Genomic DNA, 16,575 nt, shown 5'->3' on the forward strand with positions numbered 1-16,575 from the left:
GGTGTTTACCTTTGGGTGCTAGCTATGTGGGGGTCATGTTACCTTAGACAGGCGATAAAGCAATATGTCACAGCAAACCGGAAACAGATTCAGAAATGATTTTTATGACGGAAAACTCACCTGACTGCATTGTAAACACGATGAAAGCGCTGGTCAAAATCCAGGTGGCGTCGTCGTGGGAGACCACCATGCTGTTCTTGCCCCCCGCCTGTTGGGGCGTTGTGAGATTAGGAAACATTCTGTGTCCAGCTGAGCTTTAAGATCCGTTATCCACGGATCGATTAATCCGCCATCGTTGACAGCGGTTCCAGATCCAAAGTTTAACAAGATAGATTTGCGGCGATCATACCTCTTGCCCCGTTCCGAACACTACTGATCCAGTCAAAGGATACCGTTTGTGAGGAATGCCAGATAAACAGCTCTGTCAGTAGTCGCCCAGCTGGTGGAGAACAGATGTGTATGTTTCAAGGGGATACGATAAAGAGAGTCGTATAACGGTATCACGTAAGACTGTTTATATTGATCGACATTATACATCGCTTCGCCAACTCTAAGACCGGTTGATGGCATTTAATGTGTTTTCCTCATGATGCGACATGTTCACCACAGCACACGGATCTGTGCAATCCGCCAAGTCCAGTAACCTGCCGACATATCTGATCTCGGTAAATGAGTAGTGAGGTCACCTCTTTGGACCTACCGTATAAACGTCAGCGTCCCGTCCTCAGGGCGGGGGGGGGGGGGGGGGGGGAGGAGTCTGTTGACTTAATGATGAGAGCATGAGGACTAGGGAGCGCGTGTTACAAGAACCCTACCCTGGGGAAAACAAACCATACCGATGAAATGGCTAAACCAGATTCACATCTACTGCCAGGAATAAACCGCTGTTTAACTCTCTCCCTATAAAGGCATCTACAAGTATTATTGCTTACTGTATATGAGATTTGCCTGGACGTTCAAATAAGAAAGCTCAGTACCAGGTAAGATAATCTCTTGTTTTTTTTTACACTGTAACTGATCTGTGTCAAATAATTATTTACTTTTAAAACATTCCTTATCGTAACTTATTTTTGTGTTACCAATTATATATATCATATATATCAGTCCTTATGCTGCAAACCCTATTAAATCCTATCTTACTTTAACAGTGGTCAAAGTGTTGAGTTGATGTATTGGCCGACTTCTTGGTCGATTTATCAGTCACCTGTCCCACGCTATCCATGTAACTGGATCTCGTGCCTGACAACGTCCACTTTGTAGTTGGCATCGTGATACTACTTTGATCGGGCAATAAGCACATCCATATTCAGAAATAAACCAACGCCATTGGGTTGAGGTCACGAAACTCGGCCAAGTAACTCCGACGAAAGATCCAGTATTCTTGGAAAACCTGTCTGCCAGATAGAGTTAAATTTCGCGAGTGAATGGGTCCATCAACCGCAAGAGTTATTTCGATGGGAGGATAGGGAAGATCTTGTCTGGCTCTGTCAGTAATAGGTCGTGAAAATAGTATAGTGTAGAGCAAGACAAATCGCTTGTCTCTGTGCGCCCATCAACTAATGGGCTGATTGAAATATTGTATTATCTAGTTCAAGGTATTTGTTGTGATATATAAAATAACACACTCTTCTCCTCCCCAAGCCGGAACAGGAGGTTTAAGGGGACAGGTCACTTTTTTGAAGATCAGGGAGGGATGTTCCAAAAAATTTGATCCTCGAGAAGAAGAAAACGCACATATCCACTTGTGCGAAAATCCCGTAAACAGCTCCATCAGTAAATGGCCTGAAAAAATTGTAGGTCTGCCAGTAAATGTCATGAAAAATACGATTGTTCCGTCAGTAATGGGCTGGGAAAACACAGTCGTTCAGTCAATAAATGGATGACCACCACACCAATGCCGTCAGTAAATGTCAGGAAAGACACAGCTGTTAAGTAAGTAAATGTCAGGAAAACACAGCTGTTAAGTAAGTAAACTGCTTGAAAATACGGAGGTTCCGTCAGTAAATGGCTGAAAAACACACCAATTCTGCTTGTATATGTGGTAAAGTACTGTGACAAAAGTTCCGCCTGTACACGCGATAAAACGAAATGATCTTACCGCAAATATCTAAACTACTCACGAAAATATCCATAAAAAACAACAGGGCGACCTGTAAATGGTCGGGAAAACAGTTGCACGCTACACATCAATTTTCTGAAAACAGTATAGAGCTGTTACAACAAACTGGAACTCTTCCTTCACTTCAGTGATGGAAAAACATTGACACATTGGATGATTGTCAACCTCACTCACCAAAAGGTGTGGAGAAATGCCATTTGCTTTGAAAAAACTAGGCCAGAGTACAATCGAAAAACCGTAATACACACAAAATTAATACCTTGTCTCCTAATGGTCTGACGGCAGTCTCTGTGATTATCAGCATATCCAAGGCGGCAATCCATTCACTACAAGAGCAGAAAGGGTATAACAGCCCTCACATGCTGTATAGGTTTGCATAGAGACTTCTTCTCAGTTTCACTAAATTACAAATGGAGCAAAATTCCGATTAGATCCGTTGACTTCTGGAAATGAGGCGTTGTGTTTGCCAATGTCTCGTTCAACCTTCACATCTTAACCAGTGGGCTGTAAATCATGGAAGTCTGTTAGCAATGGCTAACTGCGTTCTTGTAGTGTGCGCTGTTCAAAAAGTGTTGGCCGCTGTCGGTATATTTACTCACTGCATAGTCTCACACCAATGTCAGGCATGCATACCCCATATAATTGTCTCTCAGAAATATTATTCTTCCTTTACATGCCGGCCAAACACATGTCGCCCGATTGGGTTTGATTTTCTTTACAACAATACAAGGAGAGTAGCGGAAACATCTCGTCCCCGATTCAACCAGAAGAAACATATAATGCCATGGCTGTGACCAATACATGTATTATACGCAGAAAATGTGTCCATTAACTGGTTAAAAACATTGAAAGAGAGAGTAACGGTAGATTTTGTCTTAAAAAAGTTCATAATTACGTTCCCGACCCAGCCATTAATTCCCATTACCACTCCAACCCACAACTATTAAAAATGGTTACATGCAGACCAGAGTAGGCTACCATTTGCTTCAGATGACCTCAGCAAGACATTGGTGTATGTAGTCCAGGCACGTAGACCTAATCAAAGCTTCAGACGCTATCTAGGTGTAACAAAACATGCTTCGGTCATGCTTTGATTGCATTTTTTCCGGTTCCCTGATATCAATACCCTCTGTTTTGACATTACAGGGATAATGCCATAAATATTGCTACAAATGAGGATTGAGTGTGGTAACACAAGTGGCGCAAAGCCTCGAAGACGTCAATGTTGATAATGTTGTCAATGTTGCTTTAGGGTATTTCCAAGGTGTGTGCTTGAGGAAATTTTACGTTGTGCGGTAGAGCGCAGCGCAATGATTCGGCCTTCCTCGCAGGCACGTACACGTACGTTCACTGCTAATTTTCGAAACGTATAATGAATGGACCGGAAATATATCTGATGGATATTTACTGAAGCCAGCTGTAAGTCTACTGGCACACACTGTAGTGTAGATTTATACATGCTAGCTACAGGAGAACCACCTCTCAAAGGCCTGAAAAAACATTCCGTGCACTATCAAACATGTAATAGCAAAAGTTATGTGACTGTCATATCGCTTAAAGGTCAGGGTTACTGTCCATGAACGTTGAAATATATCTTAAAAGCAATTCCAGATATATGTTGAATGCATTTTAAGACATTAAAATATCTAAAACGGCAAGTTTTAAACGATACGTGGACATTACTTTACAGATATCTCAAAATATTTTCCAAACGTGAAATTCTTTATAGCATATGTAGGAAATAATGTCTCTATAAGTATACAAGTAAATAGCGACATATTCGAGATTGCTATTACCGTTCACTTTCACTCATGTCTCCGCATCTGGATGTCCAAAGATATCTAAAATAAATGTCGCCAGCCTTGCCATGATGCTGTATTAACATTTAATCGTAAAAGGTTATACAACACAGTGTGAAATAGCCGTTGAATAATATCTTGATCTTTCATCTTACAGAAAAAAACCACATTCCGGTTAGATAATCAATGTTGATGTAATAAATATTGTGAATTATTGAGTTCATCTCTCAATTGTGACTGATTAACGTGCTACTTTAGTCCTAAGAGAAGCTGCCCGGAAATATTAAAATGATATGAATGACACCCTAGGGAACAGAGCTAACATCAGGGTTCACAAAGTTTTACGACGAATAACACTATTCAACTCGTATAAGTGAAGATTCCTCAAAATTATGTGACGTGATAATGCTCTTTAGACGACAGATTGGCTATCGATGGTGTTTTCAGCCAATCACAGGCTTTAATTCCAAAGTACTTATTGATGAAGAAAACGTCTTTATATGAAGACAGTAGGGGCGGAGCCAAAGAAACCGTGCGCCGAGTGAGCAGACATTGATTGACAGGTCACCGACCAGATGACATAACAACGGCTGTTGGGTTGACACACTAACAGACCAGTGACAGGAAGAGAGGGCGTGGCTTTGCATGAAATAGACAATCAGTCGTCTATAGCCAATCTACGCTTCGCTCCACCCCCGTCATAATCGTGAAGACGTTTTATAATGACCTCTATCCTATACTTATGCGACGATGAGTCAAGTAGATGTGCCGCCGAGTAAGGCATGCGCGTTTGAAAGTGAGACGTCATTTATTGCTATACATCAGGGATGGGTAACGTCAAGTCTTCTTGCATGACGTCACACCAAGAAAATTGAAGACGTCAGAAAACTTTTGTTTCCGTGCTATCCTCCGAATCTCGTGCCAGCGATTTTAATACATTGCTGCGTTTTAAAAATTTAGGAAAGCAATTCAGACTGTTTTAATCTTTTTCATTCAACCTTCCTTTTTAATAATTCAGGTTTTTACATTAGTTTCATTATTATTTCACAAAGCTCCCTGACCAAAGATACTGTGGAATCTAGAAATTTTTGGCGTAGTGTCTGAACTGAAGCCTCATATCATTCACAAACCAGAGTGAAATCGAACACTTAACCACGGAGCCGTTGTGCTCCACTTTGAGTGATAAACGCCCTTTAATGCCTATAATTCGTTGCTGAACAGCGCGAAGAAGTGAAATATGCTTTCACATAAAACCGCGAGTAGTATGATTATTGTATTGTCCGAAAATTACAACCGTTGAAGTCTGCACTGTGAGGAGTGCGGAGAAGTAGCCGAAAATTGGTGTTGGTGAAGCAAACACATTGAAACAAAACCAGCCCTGTGAGCTATGTGGCCGGAAATTGCAGTTATCAAATTCTTGACAAAAACCAGGAAGAAAACAAAAAGAAAGGAAAAGGAGAAAAATTGTTAGAGAGTGGGTGGTTATTGTCATTCATAAACACGCCTGATATAGACAAAAGCATTTTCAGCAAAAGACATAGGCTTTCATTTGAAGGAATGCAAACTATTATTTGTGATTGTATTATTCGGAACCCATACGTGCCGACAAGTAATTAAGCTTTCGCTTTCATTCTCGGATAATAACAGGTATTTTGTAGTTGCCAAGCACCGGTGTCGTCATTATTGTTGAATTCAGAATAATGACGGCAGCGGTGCTTCCATTGTGCGCGTGCCCTTGGGTCTGTTTAATGGTGTTTGTGGCCGCCATATTGATTTTCGAGGGCAATGTAAAGACGTGGTAAAGGTTACAGATCACAGATGGTTACAATTGTTTCACTGCTTATTGTCCCGTAAATAGAGCAAGTAACGAGTGTATGTATATATATATATATATATATATATATATATATATATATATATACATACATTTGTTTTACGTCAATTTTTCAGATATAGGACGTTGAACAGTCAATATATGTGCGTGCCAAAACTGTGTCTTCTTGCGGCATGGCGAAACCATGCCGACAAAGTGCTACCACCACTGAATCATCATGACCGAGACACCAAACATGATACCCCATCCTGTCACATTACACTGACACCGTTCCAACAAGTCATGTTTCCTTGCTTTAACCTCTCAGTGCAGAGCGCCAAGCGAGGCAGCAGCAAGTACCATTTTTCAGCATGATCTCATACGGATTTGATCGCAGCTCTCAAAAACTTCGAAGCAGATGCACTAAACGTTACGCCATCGAAGTAGTCTAGAGAGTAATGGGTGTTATGGACTCAGTACTCAGGGGATAGAACAAGAAGAAAGAAAGTCCACGAAAACCATGCTCAGCGTTTGCCTTCACCATATCTATTAACTTGCCTCTTTCACAATTTTGAAATATTCCCGTCTTTTCTTATATAATTATTGACCTCATGAAATACACGTATAATCAGTACACCATATCACGTGATGCCTATTGACGTCATTGTGCAAACCGTCTGCTGAACACCTCGAAGTAGGTAACTCTTACAATCTCGTTCACTACGTGTTTTGGGGTGTTTTTTTTTTCTCCACTGACAGAATTTTTCGAATTTTAGCCAGCCGGTGGTTACTTCCCTACATGGTGTAATGGGCTTACTTGGGTTGTAAAATAAGCATAGCAATGGTATTTCCTGGTACTGGCATATATAATAGACACTGTTCTACACTGATGTCTTGTGACCGATGTAACAGACACTAGTCTACACTGATGTCATGTCATCAATAAAACAGACACTGGTCTACACTGATGTCTTGTCATCGATACAACAGACACTGGTCTACACTGATGTCTTGTCATAGATATAACAGAGACTGGTCTACACTGATGTCTTGTCATCGATATAACAGACACTGGTCTACACTGATGTCTTGTCATCGACATAACAAACAGTGATCTACGCCGATTTCTTGTGATCGATATAAGAGACAGTGGTCTACACTGATGTCGTGATCAATATAGCAGACAGTGATTAACTCCAGTGTCATGTATAACGGAACATGCCCGAAGTCTCACATACTCTTTAAAAAGTATTCCGAATTATTTGTGTGATATTGCATAACTGAAATATTGCAGTTCTATGTAAGCTAAAATGTGCACATTCAGAAAATGGAAATTTCCTCGACTTTACCTATGTTAACCAATTTTGATGCTGTCAAAATATTTCCCTCAGACTAGAAGGCAGTTGATCCGGTGACGTCATGCAAACCTGTTTTACCAAATGTGCGTGGTGTGTACGAGTGAGGGGTGTTAAAACCAGGATTCTGCTGGTGGACTTAGCATTCCCTAGATCTGGTACCTCGGCATTGTTTTATTGTTTTTGTATGCCAAATGTTATATCGACACAGCATTTTAAGTGATCCAAAACCAGTGACATCTAATAAATTGTAGTTAACACCACAGCATGTTTTTAACCTACTTCTGCTTAAGCCATGGTGCTAGGGAGCGGGTAATTTGATGCTGTTTAAGTAATTACATGAACAGTTATAAAAGAAAGAAAAAATAAAATTGTTCCCAAAATTAGATGACAGAGCATGAAAACCTATTTGCCAATATGGCCTTTATTATTTTGTTTATATTTTCTTTCAGGAGAAAAGGGAACTTGAAGATATTTTTATATGGTGAGTGTTTGGAATCACCTTTGGTATTTGTCATCTTTACATAATAATGTTCTAAATAATGATGTGACACACGTCTAATAAATTAATTTGAGTGTAAATTTTTGTTTAAACACATGTATTTAATCTGAATTATGATAATATTTCTGAATATATTATAAATGTAAATAAGATCAAAGTTCGGTTTGGGCACATTTGTTTTTTCTTTTCATGAACGACAGTCTTTTTTTACAGGCTGTGTATCAGAAGTCCAGGCATACATAAGATTGGCAGGGCAATACAATATTTTCACCAATATTCCACCTTAAGGCAGTTGAGATATAAACAAATGTGTCCAAGATTCCCATCGTCTGTCAAATGTTAGTTCTTTCCTTGTGCATAAAAATGATACCTTTTATTAGAAATACAGGCATATATGAGATTGGTTACAATGCAGGTCAGCGTAATATTTCATCATTATTCCATTAGATCGGTTGAGATGTGAGCAATTGTGTCCAAAGTTCTTATCATCTGTCAAAGGCTAATTCTTTCCTTGAATATAAGAAGGATACCCTTTCAATTTCCCAATATTATCTAAGAACATATTTAAAAGCTGAAGCTTTTGCCATTTGTTTTCTAAACTTACACTGATAAATACACAATTTAGCCAAAATTAGCATGCTATCAAAGACCTTATCTGTGCTGTCCATTCTCAGAAGAACTACCCGTTTCGTTAAATTCACTGGGCCATGCGAGGAAGTTTTGAACCACTCACTTATATCATCCCAGAATTCATTACTTCTGCTACATTCAAAAGATTAATCTTCTAGAGTTCTGGTTTTTCTTTGGCATAGATCTCACGGAGATGACCCTTTTACATGTATCTTAAAAAGGAAACTATTTGTACTTAAAATGCATTTTCTGTCATTCAAAAGTAAACTATTAGGATATGCGATTATTGGGTACACAATGTTTGTTTCTCTCTTTTTGAATTTCTGCAGATAATTTTTATTAGCATTAAACAGACCTGCAAATTGCATAAAGTTAGTGTTAATTCCATATTTAACTTGAATTCACCAAAACCCATTAGCTCTGTCCCATTAGCATGTAAGAGGTCATTTACATATTAGATACGTTTTAAATACCACTGTATATAAAACACTGATTGGTAACCTATTCTAATATCATTTTGGGACACAGTTTGGGATACAGCTGATTTTCAGTTATCACATGGGTGTTCTTCTTGAAACATTGCCCAAAAATCAAATATTTCTGACCAAAAACGGTGCTTTAATTTGTCACTGAGGTTTTTTGAGTTTTGAGCGGTCAGTCTGCTAAATCACATTCCATTCCCAGTTGGTACAGAGTAATTATATAACAAGAATGAGTTGACTTGTATCATCTGCAAAGTGATTAACGTTGTATTGTGTCTCGCCTACGGTAATTCCTTTTAAATTTGAATTTTTTTTATTAGTGCTCTACACATAGTATAAATAAATGTGGTGACAGAGGGTCCCCTTGTGTGCAACCTCTTGAAATACAGAATTTGTCAATTAAAAAACCACATTGTAATACAGAGGAGGAAATGTTGTTATATTTTAAACTGAGCCAGCTTTGTAAATAATGTCGAGTTTTTGCCCTCTTTGGGCATACAGGTTATTATAGCCATTCTTTGGTTTACAGAAAGTTCATCTCTTTCGTACCCATAATTGGCACCTTTGATCAAAAAATAATTTAAGCCTATCGAAAAAAAATTATTTAATTCTTCTAATCGTTTTATCTTTATATACTCGCATCCTTGGTTTTACCTCTAAACTTTCTCAGTGTCTTCCTGGATATTGTTTTCTTCGTGTTTTGCTGCTTCACGTTTTCTGGCAGGATACTCAATGGTATTACATCGAATCTGCATCAGCATGACATCAAGGAGTAGTTGTGTATTAATTGTAAAGTTTAACAGTTCTAGATCTAGTTCTGTCAAAGTATTAGCATATGTCGTTTCTGTTGAATATTGTTTTATTGTTTCCATTATAGTTGATTTCACCAAATAAACATATTTTATATCTTTAAGCAAGGATCCTTGAATTTCCAAACACCATTAGCTCCTTTAAACACCGAAAATCTACATCCTAAAATCACCATGGTTTTCACCCGGTTTGTGTTTGTTGCATTAAATATAATTTAGGCAACGCAATTTTCACAACAGCAGAAAAGCTAAAGTTTCACAAACTTCGTATGAATCACAGCAGGCCAACGATATAATACCGATTTTATATCCTAATGTCACCAAGTTCTTTTGTGAGTTGTCCGTCTGACGTGGATTCATGGAAAGAAATCCACACTACTGACAGTTTTCCGCCCTTGTCGGATTGAGCATAATCGGAGATTGGCGGAACAGATACGGTCTGCATCTACCTGCATGGCGATTCTTCAAAACGGCTTCAGTAAGCATTGCTGGGCTTAATTCTGGGCGATGCTTGAAGTCGCTGATTTCAGATCAGTGACACTACGATGTAGATTCTATGGCACCTTGGTATTCATTATAAGCCATTAAAGCACACAACGAAGGGACAGGAATGTGATGATGAAGCTTTTAACCACTACGTCTTTTGGCTTAGTCCTTCACGTCGCTCCTCCGCTCTACAAAGCATAGTATCGTTGACGGTCAACGAGTTCCTGTCCAAGGGGCCACTGCTCCAGATCCCACGCTCAAAGAGGATTTGCTGTAATGATGGGGGAAAGGAGGAAGCATAAGGTTACATAAACAGAAAATCAAGCAGTGTAGAAAAAATGGAAAAGCAACAACGAGTACATAGGAATTATTTTCTCCTGACTCCGCCCAATTTTCTCTCACAAAATACTTAGGGCAGTCGCATAAGTGAAATATTCTTGAAAAAAAAACCCACCAATCTTGATAAGTGAAAAATGACAACATTCCAGACTCAAAAGCTAATCCCGATTTTAAAACTTTGATAGAAATCAACAACACAGTCTTGTCTAAGATTTTGCAGTCAGACCAGTTCCCATGAGAGTTTGGTAAACATATCACAAGTATATTTACAAAATGCAAGTCGATGTCACAGGCAGCTACAAAACTGGGACATGGCATGTACATGAAGTCCGCCTCTTCCACCGCTAAGCAACAGCTTTCTCTATACTGATCACATGTGCTGAGATTCTTCGTGGTCTTAGCGCATTCCTTGACTTCCTGGTTGGTGGACCCCAGGTCACGTGGACACGCGTTTATGCTGACGTCTCGGGGACAAATCTGCAAAACATAACAGAAAAATAATCTAACACGTGTACTACCCTTGTACAGTTTGACTAGCGGATCGTTATCCAATCGTTATCGAGGTCATCCTTCAATGAGGTAGGTTTACAGGTAAGCTTATGTTAAGGATGACCTAAAATTGCTCGTCTCCTACTCAGTCTTGAACACTCACTTCGCCTTTATGTTTTAATACAGACCGTGATTGTCTGTAAATAGTTAATTTCCGGAAGCCGGCTAAGGCCACAATCGCACCATTGTACTATCGTTCCATTGCCAGACGATAGCCTTAACCTACTTCGAAATAAATTCGTTTTTGAAGAACAGTTTATTGGCAAAAAGGCAAGGCCATGGGCATTACTTTACGCAATCGCACGTGGATACGGGTAGTTACGGGTAGTGCATCGACAAAGAAGATAGTCTACATATGGATTGAAACTTGTACTCTCACGTCCAAATGCAATAAATACTTAGAGCTCTTAGCCCGTAGTTATCAGCAAAAAATTGTCTGATACTTGTGCTTCCATTATCAGCAGAGTTTTGTATGTTATATTTTGCTTAGCGGATCTTTTTTTTATTGCATACACTCTGACAAAGAGCAAAGCTGTCAGCTCTACGTACTCTATGCTGAGAGCATGCACTGGTGATGTTCCGGTAACATACTCGACAGAATCAATGTAGCTTTTAAGCTGCTGATCAGAAGTTTATCAAACATATTCTATTACAAGGCAGTTGTCATATTATGTTGACCCTACTGACATACATTACCTATGAATGCAGCTGTTTGCTTACTGCATGTGATGACCTATTGTGTTTCTAACATTTCATAGGCTTTATTTTTACCTGAGAGAAGCGACTTAATACATTGTTTGTCTCTGTGGCTATCCATTGGTCCGTGAATATTTTGACATCCTCTCTTTCAACATAGACCATTTATCAAATGAGATGTCTAATAGGTAGAAGACATCGACTTTACGTGAGATGACGCAGTTGTTGACGAGTTACCCTAATTGATTAAGGGTTCACTATAGAAATCTAACTTTAGCTGAATAACATCTACTTAACAATGTTGAGCTGAGCTGTTAAAGATGTTATTAGACTTTTTGTGTGCCTGTAAGAACATCCATTCTCTCTCCTACCTATTCATTCACCTGCACGAAATGACTCTCCTATCTATCCAACCGCATGCACGTACACACGCACAAAAATTGACTCCCCCATCTATTCAACCACATGAACGTACGCACACACACACACAAACTCACTCCACCATTTATCCATACGCATGCACGCACGTACGAACACGTTCGAACTCACTCCTCCCCAACCACATGACTCTCTTCAGAACACACAAACACACACACTAACCCCCATCTATCCACCCGCATGCACTCACACACGAACACACACAAACTCACTCCACCATCTATCCATACGCATGCACGCACGCACGAACACGTACGAACTCATTCCTCCCCCAATCGCATGCAAGCACGCACCCACACACACAAACTGACCCCCCACCTATCCATCTGTATGCACGCACGCACACACACAAACTGACCCCCCATCAATCCGTTTGCAAGCACGTACCAGGGAACACACACAAACCGACTGCCCCATCAATCCATCCGCATACACATCCACACAAACACACACAAACTGACTCCCCCATCAATCCATCCGCATGCACACCCACACAAACACACACAAATTGACTTCCTATCTATCCATCCGCATGCACGCACGCACGAACACACAAAGTGACTCCGCATCTATCCATCTGTATGCGCGTACACACGCAAGCACACATACGTATTGACTCCCCATCAATCCATCCGCAAGCACGCACGCACACACAGGAGTTGACTCTCAACCCATTCACACACGTCAGCTCATCAATACACCAACATCCAAACCTCTTCATCATTTGTCTTCCCATCTAAAGGTCTCTTACCTTGGATGAGCTTTGAGCCGAGTTTTGGTTCCCCATTCTCTGTAGCCAAGCGTCCGTTGTTTGCCAGCTGGCTAAATTTACCAGTCCCGCTTTAGTGTCCACTTTTCGATCAATGTTAGGGTCTGTTGTTTTCATATTCACCAGTTTGATAATTCTGTAAACAAAATAACTTTGTAATCTGTGATTGATATTTTACACTGTATTACAGAATATTTGGAGTATTCAACGACTGTGAAATTGTAAGGTGAAGGCAGGTTTCTGCTGACATTCCCACGTACGGCCGGAGAGGAAGCCAGCTTCAGCTGAACTTGAACTCACAGCGACCGCATTGGTGAGAGGCTTCTGGGTCATTACGCTGCGCTAACTTAATCTGTTATAAAAGAATAATTTATTTTATTTATTTATTTATTTGATTGGTGTTTAACGCCGTACTCAAGAATATTTCACTTATACGACGGCGTTCAGCATTATGGTGGGTGGAAACCGGGCACAGCCCGGGGGGAAACCCACGAAAATCCGCAGGTTGCTGGAAGACCTTCCCACGTACGGCCGGAGAGGAAGCCAGCATGAGCTGGACTTGAACTCACAGCGACCGCATTGGTGAGAGGCTCCTGGGTCATTACGTTGCGCTAGCGCGCTAACCGACTGAGCCATGGAGGCCCCCTAAAAGAATAATAAGATGTCGGCAGTTTGTGATACATGCATATATACGTTGTGCCTAGGACTTGTCCTAGGCATTGTCGTCTGCTACGTCACTGTTCAATTGGCTTCTCTGCACAGGTTCAATAAATGGAGGACAAACTCGCTCTCCAGGGAGTACACTGCGCTATATACCTGATGGAATCTCAAGATAACGTGTTGTACCTAATGATAACCCCGTTAGTTTGTTGACGGATGACTTCCGTACTGAACTGTATCCATATCCTGTTATTGTTTCACAGATAAACAATGATTTAAAAAATCTACTCCGCAAAACAATAATTCTTGTCACACATATGGTTAATGTACTGTTACAAATTAATATCTCTTACAGATGATTTGATAAATGACTTGATTCAGTCTACAACTATCGAATGATTTTTAAAAAATAGATGTTACATGTACAAGCATATATACAAAAAAATATACAGCTATCATAATACCGTTTCGTCGTTCATGAAATGTCCGTAGCCAAATCGTCGAGGACGTACATTTGATTTTATAGAACAGACACATGTGTTGCGCTGTTAAAGAACGGTCACCATAATCAGTCTCATCGTCACTGGTCCCCAACCTTTCCCGTGAATAACAACTCTTGGCTGACAATCCCAAGAAGACACAGGTGTTGTTGGTGTCAGAAGTTGGTTATCACTGACACCAGTAAACAGACGTCATCTCACCTGATGATGTCCCATGGAATATAACGACTGATAACCGTATATGAGAAATGTGAACTGTGGGCATTTCGTGAGGATACAGGTACATGCAGGTCAAGCATAGGACTAGCAAACTATCTGAACACCTACTATTGTAGTTGCTACATTTTTCTGCAATAATTAAAGAATCAGTGTACAAATTTGTAAATTTCCTGAACAAAATATGTTAATTATGGAAGTGTTTGAATGAATTGTCGACTAAAGCTTTAAGACGTTTCATAATTTAAAGGCTCTGAACAAGCCAGAAATGCAGAATCAAATGTTGGGTTCTAAATGAATGAGAATGGATGTTGTCTGTAGACCTATAACATCAAAGCCAGCTGGCCTTCTTAAAGTTAATAGAAGAAAAACAAACCTACACAAATTGGGAAAATCCTTCTCTTTGATTATAGACAAATGTCCTCGTTACGGTTTGTCAAGATAAGACGAAAGCTTGGTACTTCAAATCAACCTCAGAAATAACGTCATACCTGCAATCCTGTACTGCTTTATTTAATCTCTTGTCCCTAACAAGACAACTCGGGTGAGAGTTATGTCCACCTTAGCTTTACTGCGGAGTGACAAAGGCTGTGCGTGTAACCGCGATGAACAGCTTAACGAGTCTGGTATATCAAGACACACTGCGTGCGTGTCAAGACATAGGCGTCCTGTCAAATTCCACTATGGCTGTGCATGGTTTTAAAGTAATAAGACATGTACATATCCGTTTAACATAGCGTTTATAAAGAGCCTTAAAAACTCACGGGGCCGAAGGGGTTAGCACACCAGTGTGGCACAATAAACCACGAGCTTCTCACCAATGTGATCTTTGTGAATTCAAGCCCAGTCCATGCTGGTTTCCTTCCCCGGCCGTACGTGGGAAGGTCTGCAGTAATCTGCAAATCCTCGTGAGTTTCCCGAGCTCTGCCGATTTCCTCCCACCGTAATGCTAGCCGCCTTCGAATGAGCGCAATATTGAGTACGGCGTAAAACACCAAATAAATAAATAAGTAAATCAATAAATAAATATAATCTTACACTTTGTCCGTTAACCAGAACAACAGTCCGTGAATACAAGTGTCTCATACATGTGTATGCGATGAACACTGTGGTGTTTATACGAGATAAGATATATGAGATGACCCTATTTCTCATATCACACACCCCCAGTCCTTATGTCAGGTGTATATATGGCCCAGTTTCTAATACACGCATAAACGTCAGATGTCTTTTTTTAGCTGACCTCACTCTACCACTCGGACACGTATATTACAATACCCTATTACAATACTCACGTGTATTTACGGATGCACAAAAGACCTGTCTAAGGGAAATGACCCCGCCATTATCTGGTCATAGCGGTCAACTTTAAACTCTACTCTCCAGAGAGAGCATCGTGATACAACTAAAACAGGTCGTACTATTTATATCGTCTTGTGGGCCTTGTAATTACTGTCAAGTTAGAAGCATGAGACCACTATCACATTTATTTATTTATTTGATTGGTGTCTTATGCCGTACTCAAGAATATTTCACTTATACGACGGCGGTCAGCATCATGGTGGGAGGAAACCGAGCAGACTCTGGGGGAAAACCCACGATCATCCGCAAGTTGTCCACTATTTTAAACCTTATACTGACTTGCGCTCGAGTCGTATGACTGGCGTTTAACGCCGTTTTTAACATTATTTCGTTCTTCTGGCGAAGGTTTCCTTGTAACAAGCCTGACCCAATGCCGACATACCCAGTATTTATCGTGCTGCCTCGCTGGGATTCCATGGTTCCGCTTTATGATCATTCATCAGATTAACTGCAGATCAGAAAGAGCATACAGCAAGAATTACAGATGTCCTTAGCAAATTTTCAACAGTTTAAATCGCTTCTACCAATCATGACATTAGCTCTACCCGTTATTATCGAGCTGGTGTAATAGTACAGCATGTTCTTTCACGTTTACTTGTCTTGATGCTGCACCGGTAAACATATGTATGCTATTTCCTTTAACCCAATAGCTACGCAAACGCTTCCAGAAGATCTCTGCTCGTATGCAAGTATTAGAACTATAATCACTTGGATGAAGGTCTCATTTGTCAAACCGTAGAGCTGTACCAACAGGTGGGAGTGTGTATAGCTTACGTCACAGCCTGCAGGCTCGGGCCCACGATGGTTTCATGTAACATCTGATACATTCAATGTGTAGGTCGGATGGTCGGGGAGTGGATATTGCTTACGAAACTCCCAGTATTTCTACAGTCCACGAAGGCTACATAGAAAACCTGATACATTCAAAGAGCAGCATCTATAGATAATAGGGGAGTGGATAGTGCTCGCGTGGTACTCAGTGGATCTCCACTTGTCGAAGGCTATATACAGCAACACCTTTATTGCGAGGATAGATTGGTGAAACAATTCC

At 40.3% G+C, this 16,575-nt stretch overlaps 1 protein-coding gene across 1 annotated transcript; it reads right to left on the reverse strand.

Annotated features, from left to right (window-relative positions):
- Positions 1 to 8,067: 8,067 nt before the first annotated feature.
- Positions 8,068 to 12,922, reverse strand: LOC135473923 (uncharacterized). The gene is made up of 3 exons (XM_064753864.1): positions 12,769 to 12,922; positions 10,605 to 10,811; positions 8,068 to 10,266 (listed from the first exon to the last, which is right to left on the reverse strand). Exons 1-3 carry the CDS (start codon positions 12,901 to 12,903, stop codon positions 10,144 to 10,146), a joined length of 465 nt encoding a protein of 154 aa, XP_064609934.1. The 5' UTR covers positions 12,904 to 12,922; the 3' UTR covers positions 8,068 to 10,143.
- Positions 12,923 to 16,575: the final 3,653 nt, after the last annotated feature.

The sequence above is a fragment of the Liolophura sinensis genome, chromosome 8, assembly GCF_032854445.1.
Source record: "Liolophura sinensis isolate JHLJ2023 chromosome 8, CUHK_Ljap_v2, whole genome shotgun sequence".
In the NCBI taxonomy this organism is placed as follows: Eukaryota; Metazoa; Mollusca; class Polyplacophora; order Chitonida; family Chitonidae; genus Liolophura; species Liolophura sinensis.

Excerpts from the sequence above, each read along its gene's own strand:
- LOC135473923 (XM_064753864.1), bottom strand. The coding sequence starts at position 12,903 with ATGAAAACAACAGACCCTAACATTGATCGAAAAGTGGACACTAAAGCG. Across the intron at positions 10,812-12,768 it reads CGGCTCAAAGCTCATCCAAG|ATTTGTCCCCGAGACGTCAG; the intron begins GTAAGAGACCTT and ends TATGTTTTGCAG. Across the intron at positions 10,267-10,604 it reads GTGACATCGACTTGCATTTT|CAAATCCTCTTTGAGCGTGG; the intron begins GTAAATATACTT and ends CCATCATTACAG.